The 21,658-nt window shown below is 40.0% G+C and overlaps 1 protein-coding gene across 1 annotated transcript; it reads left to right on the forward strand.

Annotated features, from left to right (window-relative positions):
* The first annotated feature begins 302 nt into the window (after positions 1-302).
* Positions 303-21,454, forward strand: LOC135531526 (zinc finger protein 501-like). The gene is made up of 2 exons (XM_064959544.1): positions 303-920; positions 19,833-21,454. Exons 1-2 carry the CDS (start codon positions 548-550, stop codon positions 20,645-20,647), a joined length of 1,188 nt encoding a protein of 395 aa, XP_064815616.1. The 5' UTR covers positions 303-547; the 3' UTR covers positions 20,648-21,454.
* Positions 21,455-21,658: the final 204 nt, after the last annotated feature.

Raw genomic sequence — 21,658 nt, forward strand, 5'->3', positions numbered from 1 at the left:
CAGTATTTTTCCACGTCAGATTGTAAAATGTGCCTGGTTGTTAAAAACAAAAAAAATGTTTAAAAACAAAAAAAATGTTTAAAAAAAGGATTTAATTAATGGAACATATTTCTGTCTGAATGGAAATAAAATGTGGAAAGCCTGCACCATTATAGGACAATCATTATATACATCTACATATAGAGGGCTTTGCGTTTGCTCCACAAATCAATCGCACCAGGCGCCATGTTGGATGTTGTTATTCGTCTTTAAGGCGACGCTGCCGAGTGTGACGTCTAATCTAGTCGACGGGCCGCTTCTTTATTAACAACAGCTTGTTTAGCTATCTCTGTAGCTTGCTAGGCAACATAGCCGAAACATTGGAGCTCTTTAGACGCGTTCAGTGTATATTTTTCTGTGTTTTAAAACATACTTCTTTCGTATTGCAAGTAGCCCCATTTAATTTAATATTTACGTTGTAAATCGGGTAGCTAGCTGGCTGGATAAATTAGATTAGCTCCAGGCTAGTCGTTAATGCTAACCCGCTAGCTAGCTAACATCCCAGACCATGAGTTCACTAAGCTACTCTCCTCCTGTTAAGGAAGAGGAGGTCTGCTGGACGGAGAAAGAAGCTCTGGGGATGAACATTGTCATGAAAGAAGAAGATGATGTTTCAGTAAAAGGAGAGGAAGAAGCTTTCAGAATGAAAGAGGAGGTAGAAGAGGCTATCAGTATCACATTGAAAGAAGAGGATGATGTTACAGCGAAAGAAGAGAAAGAACATATTAGAGTGAAAGATGAAGAGGGGATAGAGACTGTCACAGTGGAAGAAGATAAAGAACCCGTTGTAGTGGCAGAGGAGGATATCTTAAGAAAAGAGGAGGAAGACGTTTTGGGAGATGAAGAGGAAGGAGAGGAGACTGAAGATCTGATTAACACCAGTGAGTACCGTATTAAAAGCAGGGCCACAAACTGTCCTTATTGAATTAATATATCGTTTTAATATCTGGCTCTGGGCCTCGCCATTGATTCTTGGAGAATACAACTTATAAATGTCCACTGAACTCCGAACCCAAAATATAAGCTTGTTTTACTCCTTTGTTTGTGAACAATGTAATTGAATATTGTATATCCTCAAAGCAGGGAGGTAGTTCCATTTGGCTGAACCTGAGACCCTGACCACAACGATACTGACCACAACTACTGACTGCCACAGACCACACCTACTGACTACAGATACTGACCACAAGTACAGCTACATACACCAAACCAATGTTCACATGTTTAGGCTATCCTAACTTCAAACCATTATCGACTAACCTATATAAATGTGCATACATTTACATAAAATAACCCACTAACAGTAAACTATTGAACCGTTCAAGCTAGATATACCAAACCAATTTTCATATGTTCCAGCTGTCCTTTTCATCCACCTACTTTTCCAACTATAACCAGTCACTGCCACTACTATAACCAGTCACTGCCACTACTATAACCAGTCACTGCCACTACTATAACCAGTCACTGCCACTACTATAACCAGTCACTACCACTACTATAACCAGTCACTACCACTACTATAACCAGTCACTACCACTACTATAACCAGTCACTACCACTACTATAACCAGTCACTACCACTACTATAACCAGCCACTATCACCACTATAACCAGCCACTACTACCACTATAACCAGTCACTACCACGACTATAACCAGTCACTACCACTACTATAACCAGTCACTACCACTACTATAACCAGTCACTACCACTACTATAACCAGTCACTACCACTACTATAACCAGTCACTACCACTACTATAACCAGTCACTACCACTACTATAACCAGGCACTACCACTACTATAACCAGTCACTACCACTACTATAACCAGCCACTACCACCACTATAACCAGCCACTACCACCACTATAACCAGCCACTACCACGACTATAACCAGCCACTACCACGACTATAACCAGTCACTACCACTACTATAACCAGTCACTACCACTACTATAACCAGTCACTACCACTACTATAACCAGTCACTACCACTACTATAACCAGTCACTACCACCACTATAACCAGTCACTACCACCACTATAACCAGTCACTACCACTACTATAACCAGCCACTACCACCACTATAACCAGCCACTACTACCACTATAACCAGCCACTACCACGACTATAACCAGTCACTACCACGACTATAACCAGTCACTACCACGACTATAACCAGTCACTACCACTACTATAACCAGTCACTACCACTACTATAACCAGTCACTACCACTACTATAACCAGTCACTACCACCACTATAACCAGTCACTACCACCACTATAACCAGTCACTACCACTACTATAACCAGTCACTACCACTACTATAACCAGTCACTACCACTACTATAACCAGTCACTACCACTACTATAACCAGTCACTACCACCACTATAACCAGTCACTACCACCACTATAACCAGTCACTACCACCACTATAACCAGTCACTACCACCACTATAACCAGTCACTACCACCACTATAACCAGTCACTACCACCACTATAACCAGTCACTACCACTACTACTACTACTATAACCAGTCACTACCACTACTATAACCAGTCACTACCACTACTATAACCAGTCACTACCACTACTATAACCAGTCACTACCACTACTATAACCAGTCACTACCACTACTATAACCAGTCACTACCACTACTATAACCAGTCACTACCACTACTATAATGTATATCGCAGCCATACATACATTAAAACAAGCTAGAAAACAACACATTGTCTTCAGGAAAAAATGTACAGTACTTTTCAGTGATCACTGTTAGCCTAAATAGTTTATCGGTAGGTCTCCATAGGAACCTATTCTACATGGTTCTTCAACGACCATAAAAAATACTCATCACAATTTCTCTCCCCAAATAACATAAAGCTTTTCTAATCATTACATCATTATTCAACTAAAATCAAACTTTATTTACACTAAATGTTTTACAAAAGTAAATTGTGCATTTAAAAAACAAATCTGCAACCCACTGAATGATTCAGAGTCCACATTACCCTGCCTTTTCAGAGTGATTCAGAGACTACAATACCCTGCCTTTTCAGAGTGGTTCAGAGTCCACATTATCCTGCCTTTTCAGAGTGGTTCAGAGACCACATTATCCTGCCTTTTCAGAGTGATTCAGAGTCCACATTATCCTGCCTTTTCAGAGTGATTCAGAGACCACATTATCCTGCCTTTTCTTATACCCACCAACAATACATGTAACTCTTGATACCGTTCAAGCTGGAGACACCAAACCATCTTTCACATGTTCAGGCTATTCTGAACTTTAAATCCTTTTAAAAAATGTTTATCAACTACAGTGTAACTATATACATTTTCCACTGCGGGATTTTTTTTTTTTCAAAAGACCTGAAGTCACACAATTTTTCGTAATGGAAAATGACCATTTAGTTATTATTATAATTAGGAACGATACTCCTTCATCGTTTTAAGCTGGAAACATCATATAAACTTTAAAACGTGCAGATCGGTCTGGAATAGTGTGGCTGCTGGTCTACAACTCTTTGGTATCTTTACTTCTTTTTAAACTATTAAACGTTTCTGTCTCCATTCACTTTCACGGCACTTCCTCACTATTCTAAAAGGGCCCGTTGTGACGTAATCACATCCAACATTGTTGTAAACACAAATCGGCTACTTTGCCAAACAACTTAGACAATAAGTCCTGACTGTCTGGACAGTTTCCTCATAGTCAGTGTTCTACCATTCTGTCTCTGTCTCTGTAGTCCTGACAGTTTCCTCATAGTCAGTGTTCTACCATCCTCTCTCTCTGTCTCTGTAGTCCTGACAGTTTCCTCATAGTCAGTGTTCTACCTTCCTCTCTCTGTCTCTGTAGTCCTGACAGTTTCCTCATAGTCAGTGTTCTACCATCCTCTCTCTGTCTCTGTAGTCCTGACTGTCTGGACAGTTTCCTCATAGTCAGTGTTCTACCATCCTCTCTCTCTGTCTCTGTAGTCCTGACTGTCTGGACAGTTTCCTCATAGTCAGTGTTCTACCTTCCTCTCTCTGTCTCTGTAGTCCTGACAGTTTCCTCATAGTCAGTGTTCTACCATCCTCTCTCTGTCTCTGTAGTCCTGACTATCTGGACAGTTTCCTCATAGTCAGTGTTCTACCTTCCTCTCTCTGTCTCTGTAGTCCTGACAGTTTCCTCATAGTCAGTGTTCTACCTTCCTCTCTCTGTCTCTGTAGTCCTTACTGTCTGGACAGTTTCCTCATAGTCAGTGTTCTACCATCCTCTCTCTGTCTCTGTAGTCCTGACAGTTTCCTCATAGTCAGTGTTCTACCATCCTCTCTCTGTCTCTGTAGTCCTGACTGTCTGGACAGTTTCCTCATAGTCAGTGTTCTACCATCCTCTCTCTGTCTCTGTAGTCCTGACTATCTGGACAGTTTCCTCATAGTCAGTGTTCTACCATCCTCTCTCTGTCTCTGTAGTCCTGACAGTTTCCTCATAGTCAGTGTTCTACCATCCTCTCTCTCTGTCTCTGTAGTCCTGACAGTTTCCTCATAGTCAGTGTTCTACCATCCTCTCTCTGTCTCTGTAGTCCTGACAGTTTCCTCATAGTCAGTGTTCTACCATCCTCTCTCTGTCTCTGTAGTCCTGACAGTTTCCTCATAGTCAGTGTTCTACCTTCCTCTCTCTGTCTCTGTAGTCCTGACAGTTTCCTCATAGTCAGTGTTCTACCTTCCTCTCTCTGTCTCTGTAGTCCTGACTGTCTGGACAGTTTCCTCATAGTCAGTGTTCTACCTTCCTCTCTCTGTCTCTGTAGTCCTGACAGTTTCCTCATAGTCAGTGTTCTACCTTCCTCTCTCTCTGTCTCTGTAGTCCTGACAGTTTCCTCATAGTCAGTGTTCTACCTTCCTCTCTCTCTGTCTCTGTAGTCCTGACTGTCTGGACAGTTTCCTCATAGTCAGTGTTCTACCATCCTCTCTCTGTCTCTGTCGTCCTGACTGTCTGGACAGTTTCCTCATAGTCAGTGTTCTACCTTCCTCTCTCTCTGTAGTCCTGACAGTTTCCTCATAGTCAGTGTTCTACCTTCCTCTCTCTGTCTCTGTAGTCCTGACTGTCTGGACAGTTTCCTCATAGTCAGTGTTCTACCTTCCTCTCTCTGTAGTCCTGACAGTTTCCTCATAGTCAGTGTTCTACCATCCTCTCTCTGTCTCTGTAGTCCTGACTGTCTGGACAGTTTCCTCATAGTCAGTGTTCTACCATCCTCTCTCTGTCTCTGTCGTCCTGACTGTCTGGACAGTTTCCTCATAGTCAGTGTTCTACCTTCCTCTCTCTCTGTAGTCCTGACAGTTTCCTCATAGTCAGTGTTCTACCTTCCTCTCTCTGTCTCTGTAGTCCTGACAGTTTCCTCATAGTCAGTGTTCTACCTTCCTCTCTCTCTGTAGTCCTGACAGTTTCCTCATAGTCAGTGTTCTACCTTCCTCTCTCTGTCTCTGTAGTCCTGACTGTCTGGACAGTTTCCTCATAGTCAGTGTTCTACCTTCCTCTCTCTGTAGTCCTGACAGTTTCCTCATAGTCAGTGTTCTACCATCCTCTCTCTGTCTCTGTAGTCCTGACTGTCTGGACAGTTTCCTCATAGTCAGTGTTCTACCTTCCTCTCTCTGTCTCTGTAGTCCTGACAGTTTCCTCATAGTCAGTGTTCTACCATCCTCTCTCTGTCTCTGTAGTCCTGACAGTTTCCTCATAGTCAGTGTTCTACCTTCCTCTCTCTGTCTCTGTAGTCCTGACTGTCTGGACAGTTTCCTCATAGTCAGTGTTCTACCATCTCTCTGTCTCTGTAGTCCTGACAGTTTCCTCATAGTCAGTGTTCTACCTTCCTCTCTCTGTCTCTGTAGTCCTGACAGTTTCCTCATAGTCAGTGTTCTACCATCCTCTCTCTGTCTCTGTAGTCCTGACAGTTTCCTCATAGTCAGTGTTCTACCTTCCTCTCTCTGTCTCTGTAGTCCTGACTGTCTGGACAGTTTCCTCATAGTCAGTGTTCTACCTTCTCTCTCTGTCTCTGTAGTCCTGACAGTTTCCTCATAGTCAGTGTTCTACCATCCTCTCTCTGTCTCTGTAGTCCTGACTGTCTGGACAGTTTCCTCATAGTCAGTGTTCTACCTTCCTCTCTCTGTCTCTGTAGTCCTGACAGTTTCCTCATAGTCAGTGTTCTACCTTCCTCTCTCTGTCTCTGTAGTCCTGACAGTTTCCTCATAGTCAGTGTTCTACCATCCTCTCTCTGTCTCTGTAGTCCTGACTGTCTGGACAGTTTCCTCATAGTCAGTGTTCTACCATCCTCTCTCTCTGTCTCTGTAGTCCTGACTGTCTGGACAGTTTCCTCATAGTCAGTGTTCTACCATCCTCTCTCTGTCTCTGTAGTCCTGACAGTTTCCTCATAGTCAGTGTTCTACCATCCTCTCTCTGTCTCTGTAGTCCTGACTGTCTGGACAGTTTCCTCATAGTCAGTGTTCTACCATCCTCTCTCTGTCTCTGTAGTCCTGACTGTCTGGACAGTTTCCTCATAGTCAGTGTTCTACCATCCTCTCTCTCTGTCTCTGTAGTCCTGACTGTCTGGACAGTTTCCTCATAGTCAGTGTTCTACCTTCCTCTCTCTGTCTCTGTAGTCCTGACAGTTTCCTCATAGTCAGTGTTCTACCATCCTCTCTCTGTCTCTGTAGTCCTGACAGTTTCCTCATAGTCAGTGTTCTACCTTCCTCTCTCTGTCTCTGTAGTCCTGACAGTTTCCTCATAGTCAGTGTTCTACCATCCTCTCTCTCTGTCTCTGTAGTCCTGACTGTCTGGACAGTTTCCTCATAGTCAGTGTTCTACCTTCCTCTCTCTGTCTCTGTAGTCCTGACAGTTTCCTCATAGTCAGTGTTCTACCTTCCTCTCTCTGTCTCTGTAGTCCTGACTGTCTGGACAGTTTCCTCATAGTCAGTGTTCTACCATCCTCTCTCTGTCTCTGTAGTCCTGACAGTTTCCTCATAGTCAGTGTTCTACCTTCCTCTCTCTGTCTCTGTAGTCCTGACAGTTTCCTCATAGTCAGTGTTCTACCATCCTCTCTCTGTCTCTGTAGTCCTGACAGTTTCCTCATAGTCAGTGTTCTACCTTCCTCTCTCTGTCTCTGTAGTCCTGACTGTCTGGACAGTTTCCTCATAGTCAGTGTTCTACCATCCTCTCTCTGTCTCTGTAGTCCTGACAGTTTCCTCATAGTCAGTGTTCTACCTTCCTCTCTCTGTCTCTGTAGTCCTGACTGTCTGGACAGTTTCCTCATAGTCAGTGTTCTACCATCCTCTCTCTGTCTCTGTAGTCCTGACTGTCTGGACAGTTTCCTCATAGTCAGTGTTCTACCTTCCTCTCTCTGTCTCTGTAGTCCTGACTGTCTGGACAGTTTCCTCATAGTCAGTGTTCTACCATCCTCTCTCTGTCTCTGTAGTCCTGACTGTCTGGACAGTTTCCTCATAGTCAGTGTTCTACCATCCTCTCTCTGTCTCTGTAGTCCTGACAGTTTCCTCATAGTCAGTGTTCTACCATCCTCTCTCTGTCTCTGTAGTCCTGACAGTTTCCTCATAGTCAGTGTTCTACCTTCCTCTCTCTGTCTCTGTAGTCCTGACTGTCTGGACAGTTTCCTCATAGTCAGTGTTCTACCTTCCTCTCTCTGTCTCTGTAGTCCTGACAGTTTCCTCATAGTCAGTGTTCTACCTTCCTCTCTCTGTCTCTGTAGTCCTGACAGTTTCCTCATAGTCAGTGTTCTACCATCCTCTCTCTGTCTCTGTAGTCCTGACAGTTTCCTCATAGTCAGTGTTCTACCTTCCTCTCTCTGTCTCTGTAGTCCTGACAGTTTCCTCATAGTCAGTGTTCTACCTTCCTCTCTCTGTCTCTGTAGTCCTGACTGTCTGGACAGTTTCCTCATAGTCAGTGTTCTACCTTCCTCTCTCTGTAGTCCTGACAGTTTCCTCATAGTCAGTGTTCTACCATCCTCTCTCTGTCTCTGTAGTCCTGACTGTCTGGACAGTTTCCTCATAGTCAGTGTTCTACCTTCCTCTCTCTGTCTCTGTAGTCCTGACAGTTTCCTCATAGTCAGTGTTCTACCATCTCTCTCTGTCTCTGTAGTCCTGACAGTTTCCTCATAGTCAGTGTTCTACCTTCCTCTCTCTGTCTCTGTAGTCCTGACTGTCTGGACAGTTTCCTCATAGTCAGTGTTCTACCATCCTCTCTCTGTCTCTGTAGTCCTGACAGTTTCCTCATAGTCAGTGTTCTACCTTCCTCTCTCTGTCTCTGTAGTCCTGACAGTTTCCTCATAGTCAGTGTTCTACCATCCTCTCTCTGTCTCTGTAGTCCTGACAGTTTCCTCATAGTCAGTGTTCTACCTTCCTCTCTCTGTCTCTGTAGTCCTGACTGTCTGGACAGTTTCCTCATAGTCAGTGTTCTACCTTCCTCTCTCTGTCTCTGTAGTCCTGACAGTTTCCTCATAGTCAGTGTTCTACCATCCTCTCTCTGTCTCTGTAGTCCTGACTGTCTGGACAGTTTCCTCATAGTCAGTGTTCTACCTTCCTCTCTCTGTCTCTGTAGTCCTGACAGTTTCCTCATAGTCAGTGTTCTACCTTCCTCTCTCTGTCTCTGTAGTCCTGACAGTTTCCTCATAGTCAGTGTTCTACCATCCTCTCTCTGTCTCTGTAGTCCTGACTGTCTGGACAGTTTCCTCATAGTCAGTGTTCTACCATCCTCTCTCTGTCTCTGTAGTCCTGACTGTCTGGACAGTTTCCTCATAGTCAGTGTTCTACCATCCTCTCTCTGTCTCTGTAGTCCTGACAGTTTCCTCATAGTCAGTGTTCTACCATCCTCTCTCTGTCTCTGTAGTCCTGACTGTCTGGACAGTTTCCTCATAGTCAGTGTTCTACCATCCTCTCTCTGTCTCTGTAGTCCTGACTGTCTGGACAGTTTCCTCATAGTCAGTGTTCTACCATCCTCTCTCTCTGTCTCTGTAGTCCTGACTGTCTGGACAGTTTCCTCATAGTCAGTGTTCTACCTTCCTCTCTCTGTCTCTGTAGTCCTGACAGTTTCCTCATAGTCAGTGTTCTACCATCTCTCTCTGTCTCTGTAGTCCTGACAGTTTCCTCATAGTCAGTGTTCTACCTTCCTCTCTCTGTCTCTGTAGTCCTGACAGTTTCCTCATAGTCAGTGTTCTACCATCCTCTCTCTCTGTCTCTGTAGTCCTGACTGTCTGGACAGTTTCCTCATAGTCAGTGTTCTACCTTCCTCTCTCTGTCTCTGTAGTCCTGACAGTTTCCTCATAGTCAGTGTTCTACCTTCCTCTCTCTGTCTCTGTAGTCCTGACTGTCTGGACAGTTTCCTCATAGTCAGTGTTCTACCATCCTCTCTCTGTCTCTGTAGTCCTGACAGTTTCCTCATAGTCAGTGTTCTACCTTCCTCTCTCTGTCTCTGTAGTCCTGACAGTTTCCTCATAGTCAGTGTTCTACCATCCTCTCTCTGTCTCTGTAGTCCTGACAGTTTCCTCATAGTCAGTGTTCTACCTTCCTCTCTCTGTCTCTGTAGTCCTGACTGTCTGGACAGTTTCCTCATAGTCAGTGTTCTACCATCCTCTCTCTGTCTCTGTAGTCCTGACAGTTTCCTCATAGTCAGTGTTCTACCTTCCTCTCTCTGTCTCTGTAGTCCTGACTGTCTGGACAGTTTCCTCATAGTCAGTGTTCTACCATCCTCTCTCTGTCTCTGTAGTCCTGACTGTCTGGACAGTTTCCTCATAGTCAGTGTTCTACCTTCCTCTCTCTGTCTCTGTAGTCCTGACTGTCTGGACAGTTTCCTCATAGTCAGTGTTCTACCATCCTCTCTCTGTCTCTGTAGTCCTGACTGTCTGGACAGTTTCCTCATAGTCAGTGTTCTACCATCCTCTCTCTGTCTCTGTAGTCCTGACAGTTTCCTCATAGTCAGTGTTCTACCATCCTCTCTCTGTCTCTGTAGTCCTGACAGTTTCCTCATAGTCAGTGTTCTACCTTCCTCTCTCTGTCTCTGTAGTCCTGACTGTCTGGACAGTTTCCTCATAGTCAGTGTTCTACCTTCCTCTCTCTGTCTCTGTAGTCCTGACAGTTTCCTCATAGTCAGTGTTCTACCTTCCTCTCTCTGTCTCTGTAGTCCTGACAGTTTCCTCATAGTCAGTGTTCTACCATCCTCTCTCTGTCTCTGTAGTCCTGACAGTTTCCTCATAGTCAGTGTTCTACCTTCCTCTCTCTGTCTCTGTAGTCCTGACAGTTTCCTCATAGTCAGTGTTCTACCTTCCTCTCTCTGTCTCTGTAGTCCTGACAGTTTCCTCATAGTCAGTGTTCTACCATCCTCTCTCTGTCTCTGTAGTCCTGACTGTCTGGACAGTTTCCTCATAGTCAGTGTTCTACCATCCCTCTCTCTGTCTCTGTAGTCCTGACTGTCTGGACAGTTTCCTCATAGTCAGTGTTCTACCATCCTCTCTCTGTCTCTGTAGTCCTGACAGTTTCCTCATAGTCAGTGTTCTACCTTCCTCTCTCTGTCTCTGTAGTCCTGACAGTTTCCTCATAGTCAGTGTTCTACCATCCTCTCTGTCTCTGTAGTCCTGACTGTCTGGACAGTTTCCTCATAGTCAGTGTTCTACCATCTCTCTCTGTCTCTGTAGTCCTGACAGTTTCCTCATAGTCAGTGTTCTACCTTCCTCTCTCTGTCTCTGTAGTCCTGACAGTTTCCTCATAGTCAGTGTTCTACCATCCTCTCTCTGTCTCTGTAGTCCTGACTGTCTGGACAGTTTCCTCATAGTCAGTGTTCTACCTTCCTCTCTCTGTCTCTGTAGTCCTGACTGTCTGGACAGTTTCCTCATAGTCAGTGTTCTACCTTCCTCTCTCTGTCTCTGTAGTCCTGACTGTCTGGACAGTTTCCTCATAGTCAGTGTTCTACCTTCCTCTCTCTGTCTCTGTAGTCCTGACAGTTTCCTCATAGTCAGTGTTCTACCTTCCTCTCTCTCTGTCTCTGTAGTCCTGACAGTTTCCTCATAGTCAGTGTTCTACCTTCCTCTCTCTGTCTCTGTAGTCCTGACAGTTTCCTCATAGTCAGTGTTCTACCATCCTCTCTCTGTCTCTGTAGTCCTGACAGTTTCCTCATAGTCAGTGTTCTACCTTCCTCTCTCTGTCTCTGTAGTCCTGACAGTTTCCTCATAGTCAGTGTTCTACCATCTCTCTCTGTCTCTGTAGTCCTGACAGTTTCCTCATAGTCAGTGTTCTACCTTCCTCTCTCTGTCTCTGTAGTCCTGACAGTTTCCTCATAGTCAGTGTTCTACCATCCTCTCTCTCTGTCTCTGTAGTCCTGACATTTTCCTCATAGTCAGTGTTCTACCTTCCTCTCTCTGTCTCTGTAGTCCTGACAGTTTCCTCATAGTCAGTGTTCTACCATCCTCTCTCTGTCTCTGTAGTCCTGACTGTCTGGACAGTTTCCTCATAGTCAGTGTTCTACCATCCTCTCTCTGTCTCTGTAGTCCTGACAGTTTCCTCATAGTCAGTGTTCTACCATCCTCTCTCTGTCTCTGTAGTCCTGACTGTCTGGACAGTTTCCTCATAGTCAGTGTTCTACCTTCCTCTCTCTGTCTCTGTAGTCCTGACAGTTTCCTCATAGTCAGTGTTCTACCTTCCTCTCTCTGTCTCTGTAGTCCTGGCAGTTTCCTCATAGTCAGTGTTCCACCATCCTCTCTCTGTCTCTGTAGTCCTGACTGTCTGGACAGTTTCCTCATAGTCAGTGTTCTACCTTCCTCTCTCTCTGTCTCTGTAGTCCTGACTGTCTGGACAGTTTCCTCATAGTCAGTGTTCTACCATCCTCTCTCTGTCTCTGTAGTCCTGACAGTTTCCTCATAGTCAGTGTTCTACCATCCTCTCTCTCTGTCTCTGTAGTCCTGACAGTTTCCTCATAGTCAGTGTTCTACCTTCCTCTCTCTGTCTCTTTAGTCCTGACTGTCTGGACAGTTTCCTCATAGTCAGTGTTCTACCATCCTCTCTCTGTCTCTGTAGTCCTGACTGTCTGGACAGTTTCCTCATAGTCAGTGTTCTACCATCCTCTCTCTGTCTCTGTAGTCCTGACAGTTTCCTCATAGTCAGTGTTCTACCATCCTCTCTCTGTCTCTGTAGTCCTGACTGTCTGGACAGTTTCCTCATAGTCAGTGTTCTACCATCCTCTCTCTGTCTCTGTAGTCCTGACAGTTTCCTCATAGTCAGTGTTCTACCTTCCTCTCTCTGTCTCTGTAGTCCTGACAGTTTCCTCATAGTCAGTGTTCTACCTTCCTCTCTCTGTCTCTGTAGTCCTTACTGTCTGGACAGTTTCCTCATAGTCAGTGTTCTACCTTCCTCTCTCTGTCTCTGTAGTCCTGACAGTTTCCTCATAGTCAGTGTTCTACCATCCTCTCTCTGTCTCTCTGTAGTCCTGACAGTTTCCTCATAGTCAGTGTTCTACCTTCCTCTCTCTGTCTCTGTAGTCCTGACAGTTTCCTCATAGTCAGTGTTCTACCATCCTCTCTCTGTCTCTGTAGTCCTGACTGTCTGGACAGTTTCCTCATAGTCAGTGTTCTACCATCCTCTCTCTGTCTCTGTAGTCCTGACAGTTTCCTCATAGTCAGTGTTCTACCATCCTCTCTCTGTCTCTGTAGTCCTGACAGTTTCCTCATAGTCAGTGTTCTACCATCCTCTCTCTGTCTCTGTAGTCCTGACAGTTTCCTCATAGTCAGTGTTCTACCATCCTCTCTCTGTCTCTGTAGTCCTGACAGTTTCCTCATAGTCAGTGTTCTACCTTCCTCTCTCTGTCTCTGTAGTCCTGACAGTTTCCTCATAGTCAGTGTTCTACCTTCCTCTCTCTGTCTCTGTAGTCCTGACAGTTTCCTCATAGTCAGTGTTCCACCTCATTGTTGAGGAATGTGTCTGTTCTTAAATTGCTTGTAATATTGTATGTTATGTAAACTGTTTGATCTGCATTTATCGATTTACATTTGGTCTAATACATGTATCCTATACTGACTAGTCTATTACATGTATCCTATACTGACTAGTCTATTACATGTATCCTATACTGACTAGTCTAATTATCCATTAGGTCTAATACATGTATCCTATACTGACTAGTCTATTACATGTATCCTATACTGACTAGTCTAATACATGTATCCTATACTGACTAGTCTAATACATGTATCCTATACTGACTAGTCTATTTATCCATTAGGTCTATTACATGTATCCTATACTGACTAGTCTATTACATGTATCCTATACTGACTAGTCTAATACATGTATCCTATACTGACTAGTCTAATACATGTATCCTATACTGACTAGTCTAATACATGTATCCTATACTGACTAGTCTATTACATGTATCCTATACTGACTAGTCTATTACATGTATCCTATACTGACTAGTCTATTTATCCATTAGGTCTAATACATGTATCCTATACTGACTAGTCTATTACATGTATCCTATACTGACTAGTCTAATTATCCATTAGGTCTAATACATGTATCCTATACTGACTAGTCTATTACATGTATCCTATACTGACTAGTCTATTACATGTATCCTATACTGACTAGTCTATTACATGTATCCTATACTGACTAGTCTATTACATGTATCCTATACTGACCAGTCTAATACATGTATCCTATACTGACTAGTCTATTACATGTATCCTATACTGACTAGTCTAATACATGTATCCTATACTGACTAGTCTAATACATGTATCCTATACTGACTAGTCTATTTATCCATTAGGTCTAATACATGTATCCTATACTGACTAGTCTATTACATGTATCCTATACTGACTAGTCTAATTATCCATTAGGTCTAATACATGTATCCTATACTGACTAGTCTATTTATCCATTAGGTCTAATACATGTATCCTATACTGACTAGTCTATTTATCTATTAGGTCTAATACATGTATCCTATACTGACTAGTCTATTTATCTATTAGGTCTAATACATGTATCCTATACTGACTAGTCTAATACATGTATCCTATACTGACCAGTCTATTACATGTATCCTATACTGACTAGTCTAATACATGTATCCTATACTGACTAGTCTAATACATGTATCCTATACTGACTAGTCTATTACATGTATCCTATACTGACTAGTCTATTACATGTATCCTATACTGACTAGTCTAATACATGTATCCTATACTGACTAGTCTAATACATGTATCCTATACTGACTAGTCTAATACATGTATCCTATACTGACTAGTCTAATACATGTATCCTATACTGACTAGTCTAATACATGTATCCTATACTGACTAGTCTAATACATGTATCCTATACTGACTAGTCTATTTATCTATTAGGTCTATTACATGTATCCTATACTGACTAGTCTAATACATGTATCCTATACTGACTAGTCTATTTATCCATTAGGTCTAATACATGTATCCTATACTGACTAGTCTATTACATGTATCCTATACTGACTAGTCTAATACATGTATCCTATACTGACTAGTCTAATACATGTATCCTATACTGACTAGTCTATTACATGTATCCTATACTGACTAGTCTATTACATGTATCCTATACTGACTAGTCTATTACATGTATCCTATACTGACTAGTCTAATACATGTATCCTATACTGACTAGTCTAATACATGTATCCTATACTGACTAGTCTATTACATGTATCCTATACTGACTAGTCTATTACATGTATCCTATACTGACTAGTCTAATACATGTATCCTATACTGACTAGTCTAATACATGTATCCTATACTGACTAGTCTATTACATGTATCCTATACTGACTAGTCTATTTATCTATTAGGTCTAATACATGTATCCTATACTGACTAGTCTAATACATGTATCCTATACTGACTAGTCTATTACATGTATCCTATACTGACTAGTCTATTTATCCATTAGGTCTAATACATGTATCCTATACTGACTAGTCTATTTATCCATTAGGTCTAATACATGTATCCTATACTGACTAGTCTATTTATCTATTAGGTCTAATACATGTATCCTATATGACTAGTCTATTACATGTATCCTATACTGACTAGTCTATTACATGTATCCTATACTGACTAGTCTATTACATGTATCCTATACTGACTAGTCTAATACATGTATCCTATACTGACTAGTCTATTTATCCATTAGGTCTAATACATGTATCCTATACTGACTAGTCTATTTATCTATTAGGTCTAATACATGTATCCTATACTGACTAGTCTAATACATGTATCCTATACTGACTAGTCTAATACATGTATCCTATACTGACTAGTCTATTTATCCATTAGGTCTAATACATGTATCCTATACTGACTAGTCTATTTATCTATTAGGTCTAATACATGTATCCTATATGACTAGTCTATTACATGTATCCTATACTGACTAGTCTATTACATGTATCCTATACTGACTAGTCTAATACATGTATCCTATACTGACTAGTCTATTTATCTATTAGGTCTAATACATGTATCCTATACTGACTAGTCTAATACATGTATCCTATACTGACTAGTCTAATACATGTATTCTATACTGACTAGTCTATTACATGTATCCTATACTGACTAGTCTATTTATCCATTAGGTCTAATACATGTATCCTATACTGACTAGTCTATTACATGTATCCTATACTGACTAGTCTAATACATGTATCCTATACTGACTAGTCTATTACATGTATTCTATACTGACTAGTCTATTTATCTATTAGGTCTAATACATGTATCCTATACTGACTAGTCTATTACATGTATCCTATACTGACTAGTCTATTACATGTATCCTATACTGACTAGTCTATTACATGTATCCTATACTGACTAGTCTATTACATGTATCCTATACTGACTAGTCTAATACATGTATCCTATACTGACTAGTCTATTACATGTATCCTATACTGACTAGTCCATTACATGTATCCTATACTGACTAGTCTATTTATCTATTAGGTCTAATACATGTATCCTATACTGACTAGTCTATTACATGTATCCTATACTGACTAGTCTATTTATCTATTAGGTCTAATACATGTATCCTATACTGACTAGTCTATTTATCTATTAGGTCTATTACATGTATCCTATACTGACTAGTCTATTACATGTATCCTATACTGACGAGTCTATTTATCCATTAGGTCTATTACATGTATCCTATACTGACTAGTCTAATACATGTATCCTATACTGACTAGTCTAATACATGTATCCTATACTGACTAGTCTAATACATGTATCCTATACTGACTAGTCTATTACATGTATCCTATACTGACTAGTCTATTACACGTATCCTATACTGACTAGTCTAATACATGTATCCTATACTGACTAGTCTAATACATGTATCCTATACTGACTAGTCTATTACATGTATCCTATACTGACTAGTCTAATACATGTATCCTATACTGACTAGTCTAATACATGTATCCTATACTGACTAGTCTATTTATCTATTAGGTCTAATACATGTATCCTATACTGACTAGTCTATGTATCCATTAGGTCTAATACATGTATCCTATACTGACTAGTCTAATACATGTATCCTATACTGACTAGTCTAATACATGTATCCTATACTGACTAGTCTAATACATGTATCCTATACTGACTAGTCTATTACATGTATCCTATACTGACTAGTCTATTACATGTATCCTATACTGACTAGTCTATTACATGTATCCTATACTGACTAGTCTATTACATGTATCCTATACTGACTAGTCTAATACATGTATCCTATACTGACTAGTCTATTTATCTATTAGGTCTAATACATGTATCCTATACTGACTAGTCTAATACATGTATCCTATACTGACTAGTCTATTTATCTATTAGGTCTAATACATGTATCCTATACTGACTAGTCTAATACATGTATCCTATACTGACTAGTCTAATACATGTATCCTATACTGACTAGTCTAATACATGTATCCTATACTGACTAGTCTAATACATGTATCCTATACTGACTAGTCTATTACATGTATCCTATACTGACTAGTCTAATACATGTATCCTATACTGATTAGTTTATTTATCTATTAGGTCTATTACATGTATCCTATACTGACTAGTCTATTACATGTATCCTATACTGACTAGTCTATTACATGTATCCTATACTGACTAGTCTATTACATGTATCCTATACTGACTAGTCTATTACATGTATCCTATACTGACTAGTCTATTTATCTATTAGGTCTAATACATGTATCCTATACTGACTAGTCTATTACATGTATCCTATACTGACTAGTCTAATACATGTATCCTATGCTGACTAGTCTATTACATGTATCCTATGCTGACTAGTCTATTACATGTATCCTATACTGACTAGTCTATTACATGTATCCTATACTGACTAGTCTATTTATCTATTAGGTCTAATACATGTATCCTATACTGACTAGTCTAATACATGTATCCTATACTGACTAGTCTAATACATGTATCCTATACTGACTAGTCTAATACATGTATCCTATACTGACTAGTCTAATACATGTATCCTATACTGACTAGTCTATTACATGTATCCTATACTGACTAGTCTATTTATCTATTAGGTCTAATACATGTATCCTATACTGACTAGTCTAATACATGTATCCTATACTGACTAGTCTAATACATGTATCCTATACTGACTAGTCTATTTATCTATTAGGTCTAATACATGTATCCTATACTGACTAGTCTATTACATGTATCCTATACTGACTAGTCTATTTATCTATTAGGTCTAATACATGTATCCTATACTGACTAGTCTAATACATGTATCCTATACTGACTAGTCTAATACATGTATCCTATACTGACTAGTCTAATACATGTATCCTATACTGACTAGTCTAATACATGTATCCTATACTGACTAGTCTAATACATGTATCCTATACTGACTAGTCTAATACATGTATCCTATACTGACTAGTCTATTACATGTATCCTATGCTGACTAGTCTATTTATCTATTAGGTCTAATACATGTATCCTATACTGACTAGTCTATTACATGTATCCTATACTGACTAGTCTAATACATGTATCCTATACTGACTAGTCTAATACATGTATCCTATACTGACTAGTCTATTACATGTATCCTATGCTGACTAGTCTATTTATCTATTAGGTCTAATACATGTATCCTATACTGACTAGTCTAATACATGTATCCTATACTGACTAGTCTAATACATGTATCCTATACTGACTAGTCTATTACATGTATCCTATACTGACTAGTCTAATGCATGTATCCTATACTGACTAGTCTAATACATGTATCCTATACTGACTAGTCTATTACTTGTATCCTATACTGACTAGTCTATTTATCTATTAGGTCTAATACATGTATCCTATACTGACTAGTCTAATACATGTATCCTATACTGACTAGTCTAATACATGTATCCTATACTGACTAGTCTATTTATCCATTAGGTCTAATACATGTATCCTATACTGACTAGTCTATTACATGTATCCTATACTGACTAGTCTATTACATGTATCCTATACTGACGAGTCTATTACATGTATCCTATACTGACTAGTCTAATACATGTATCCTATACTGACTAGTCTAATACATGTATCCTATACTGACTAGTCTAATACATGTATCCTATACTGACTAGTCTATTACATGTATCCTATACTGACTAGTCTAATACATGTATCCTATACTGACTAGTCTAATACATGTATCCTATACTGACTAGTCTAATACATGTATCCTATACTGACTAGTCTAATACATGTATCCTATACTGACTAGTCTAATACATGTATCCTATACTGACTAGTCTAATACATGTATCCTATACTGACTAGTCTATTTATCTATTAGGTCTAATACATGTATCCTATACTGACTAGTCTATTACATGTATCCTATACTGACTAGTCTATTACATGTATCCTATACTGACTAGTCTAATACATGTATCCTATACTGACTAGTCTAATACATGTATCCTATACTGACTAGTCTAATACATGTATCCTATACTGACTAGTCTATTACATGTATCCTATACTGACTAGTCTAATACATGTATCCTATACTGACTAGTCTAATACATGTATCCTATACTGACTAGTCTAATACATGTATCCTATACTGACTAGTCTAATACATGTATCCTATACTGACTAGTCTAATACATGTATCCTATACTGACTAGTCTAATACATGTATCCTATACTGACCAGTCTATTACATGTATCCTATACTGACTAGTCTAATACATGTATCCTATACTGACCAGTCTATTACATGTATCCTATACTGACTAGTCTAATACATGTATCCTATACTGACTAGTCTATTTATCTATTAGGTCTAATACATGTATCCTATACTGACTAGTCTAATTCATGTATCCTATACTGACTAGTCTATTTATCTATTAGGTCTAATACATGTATCCTATACTGACTAGTCTATTTATCCATTAGGTCTAATACATGTATCCTATACTGACTAGTCTAATTCATGTATCCTATACTGACTAGTCTATTTATCTATTAGGTCTAATACATGTATCCTATACTGACTAGTCTGGATTAAACCTCATAGGCAGACCGTTTTATCATTTAGAGATTTCATTCAGGTCTCTGTTTAACTAAATAATCTGTTTTTCTTTGGCAGGAGAGATACCAGACCCAGTGACGCCCACACCAGCGAGACAACATCACTGCTCCCACTGTGGAAAGAGTTTTAGTTGGTTAGGGTACCTAAAACAGCATGAGAGAAAACACACAGGAGAAAAGCCTTTCCAATGTTCCCAGTGTGGAAAGAGATTTACCTGGTTAGGAAGCCTAAGGGAGCATAAGAGAATACACTCTGGAGAGAAACCGTTCCACTGTTCCCAGTGTGGAATGACTTTCGCCTGGTTAGGGAGCCTGAAAACCCATGAGAGTTCACACACAGGGGAAAAACCTTTCCAATGTTCCCAGTGTGGAAAGCGTTTTACCCAGTTAGGGAGGCTGAAGGAGCATGAGAAGATACACACAGGGGAAAAGCCTTTCCAATGCTCCCTGTGCGGAAAGAGTTTTACCAAGTTAGGGGCCCTGAAGGAGCATGAGAAGATACACACAGGGGGAAAGCCTTTCCAATGCTCCCTTTGTGGAAAGAATTTTACCCGCTTAGGAAACCTAAAAGAGCATGAGACAAAACACACACAAGAAAAGCCCTACCAATGCTCCCTGTGCGGAAAGAGTTTTACCAAGTTAGGGGCCCTGAATAGGCATGACAGGACACACACAGGAGGGGATAAGACATACTACTGCTCCCTGTGTGGAAAGACATTTAACCGATTAAGACATCTGAATAAGCATGAAAGAATACATACACAGGAGGAGAAGACATACCACTGCTCTCATTGTGGCAAGACATTTTCCCAGTCAGAGGACCTGAAATCACATGAGAGAATAGAGAGACTGTGTTCTGACTTAAGTTTTTGACTGAGAGGTTTTTGTTTATGCCAAATGAAATCATATTGTTTATGAAATCATTAAAAATATGCCATCTTTAGAAAATATTCATCTGGAGACCTGATCTAAAATCAGATTAAACACAATTTTTATTTTGTTTTGATTATGAACTTTAATGGATACAACTATAAACCCTCTGTTTATTATAATTTGGGGATATTATTATATAGATGAATGGAGTTTTGGATTTCTTGATTCTAACCTTAAACCTCTTGGATTTGATGTGATCTGGCTTTTCGCTAAATGAATTTGATTGAATACATGATTTAGATATTGCACCATGTAAATGATTGAATAAATGAATAGAATGTGCATTTCTTGATTTTGAACTTTGAAATCTCTTGAATTCAGTCGTTTTGTATCATTGAGTTAATATGTGATATGTGATGGCGTTTTTATAAAAACATTGATTGTTGTTGATGTGAAAAACACGAGTGTTCCCATCAATGTTATTCCACTATGTAGAAGCAGTATAGAGCTAGTTGTTTATTTTGATATTATCTGTTGACTGAATTAATCAGAATTGGCATAGAATACAGATGTGTAGTAGATGTGAAGTTTATATTAAAATTCTCACTCATCAAAAGTTCATTGATGAACCAAAGCTTCTCTTTGTAAGTCTCAATATAATATTAAACGTTTGAAAGAAACTGTCTGAAAATCAAATATTTTCCTCAACTGAGTTACCCACTCCAGACAACAGATGGCGATGTTTCTTGCGTGACGTATAATGTAATGGACGGGACGCTTCTTTGTAATAATAAAATAAAAAATGCTTTTTGGTCTTAATTTATTTAGTACCAATACTCCCTTTACCCTGTCTAACTAGTACCAATACCCTGTCTAACTAGTACCAATACTCCCTTTACCCTGTCTAACTAGTACCAATACCCCGTCTAACTAGTACCAATACTCCCTTTACCCTGTCTAACTAGTACCAATACTCCCTTTACCCTGGCTAACTAGTACCAATACTCCCTT

The sequence above is a fragment of the Oncorhynchus masou genome, unplaced genomic scaffold (assembly GCF_036934945.1).
Source record: "Oncorhynchus masou masou isolate Uvic2021 unplaced genomic scaffold, UVic_Omas_1.1 unplaced_scaffold_1625, whole genome shotgun sequence".
NCBI lineage: Eukaryota > Metazoa > Chordata > Actinopteri > Salmoniformes > Salmonidae > Oncorhynchus > Oncorhynchus masou.

Coding starts and splice junctions, on each gene's coding strand:
- LOC135531526 (XM_064959544.1), top strand. CDS start 548: ATGAGTTCACTAAGCTACTCTCCTCCTGTTAAGGAAGAGGAGGTCTGC. Junction 921..19,832: donor TGAAGATCTGATTAACACCA/GTGAGTACCGTA, acceptor TTTCTTTGGCAG/GAGAGATACCAGACCCAGTG.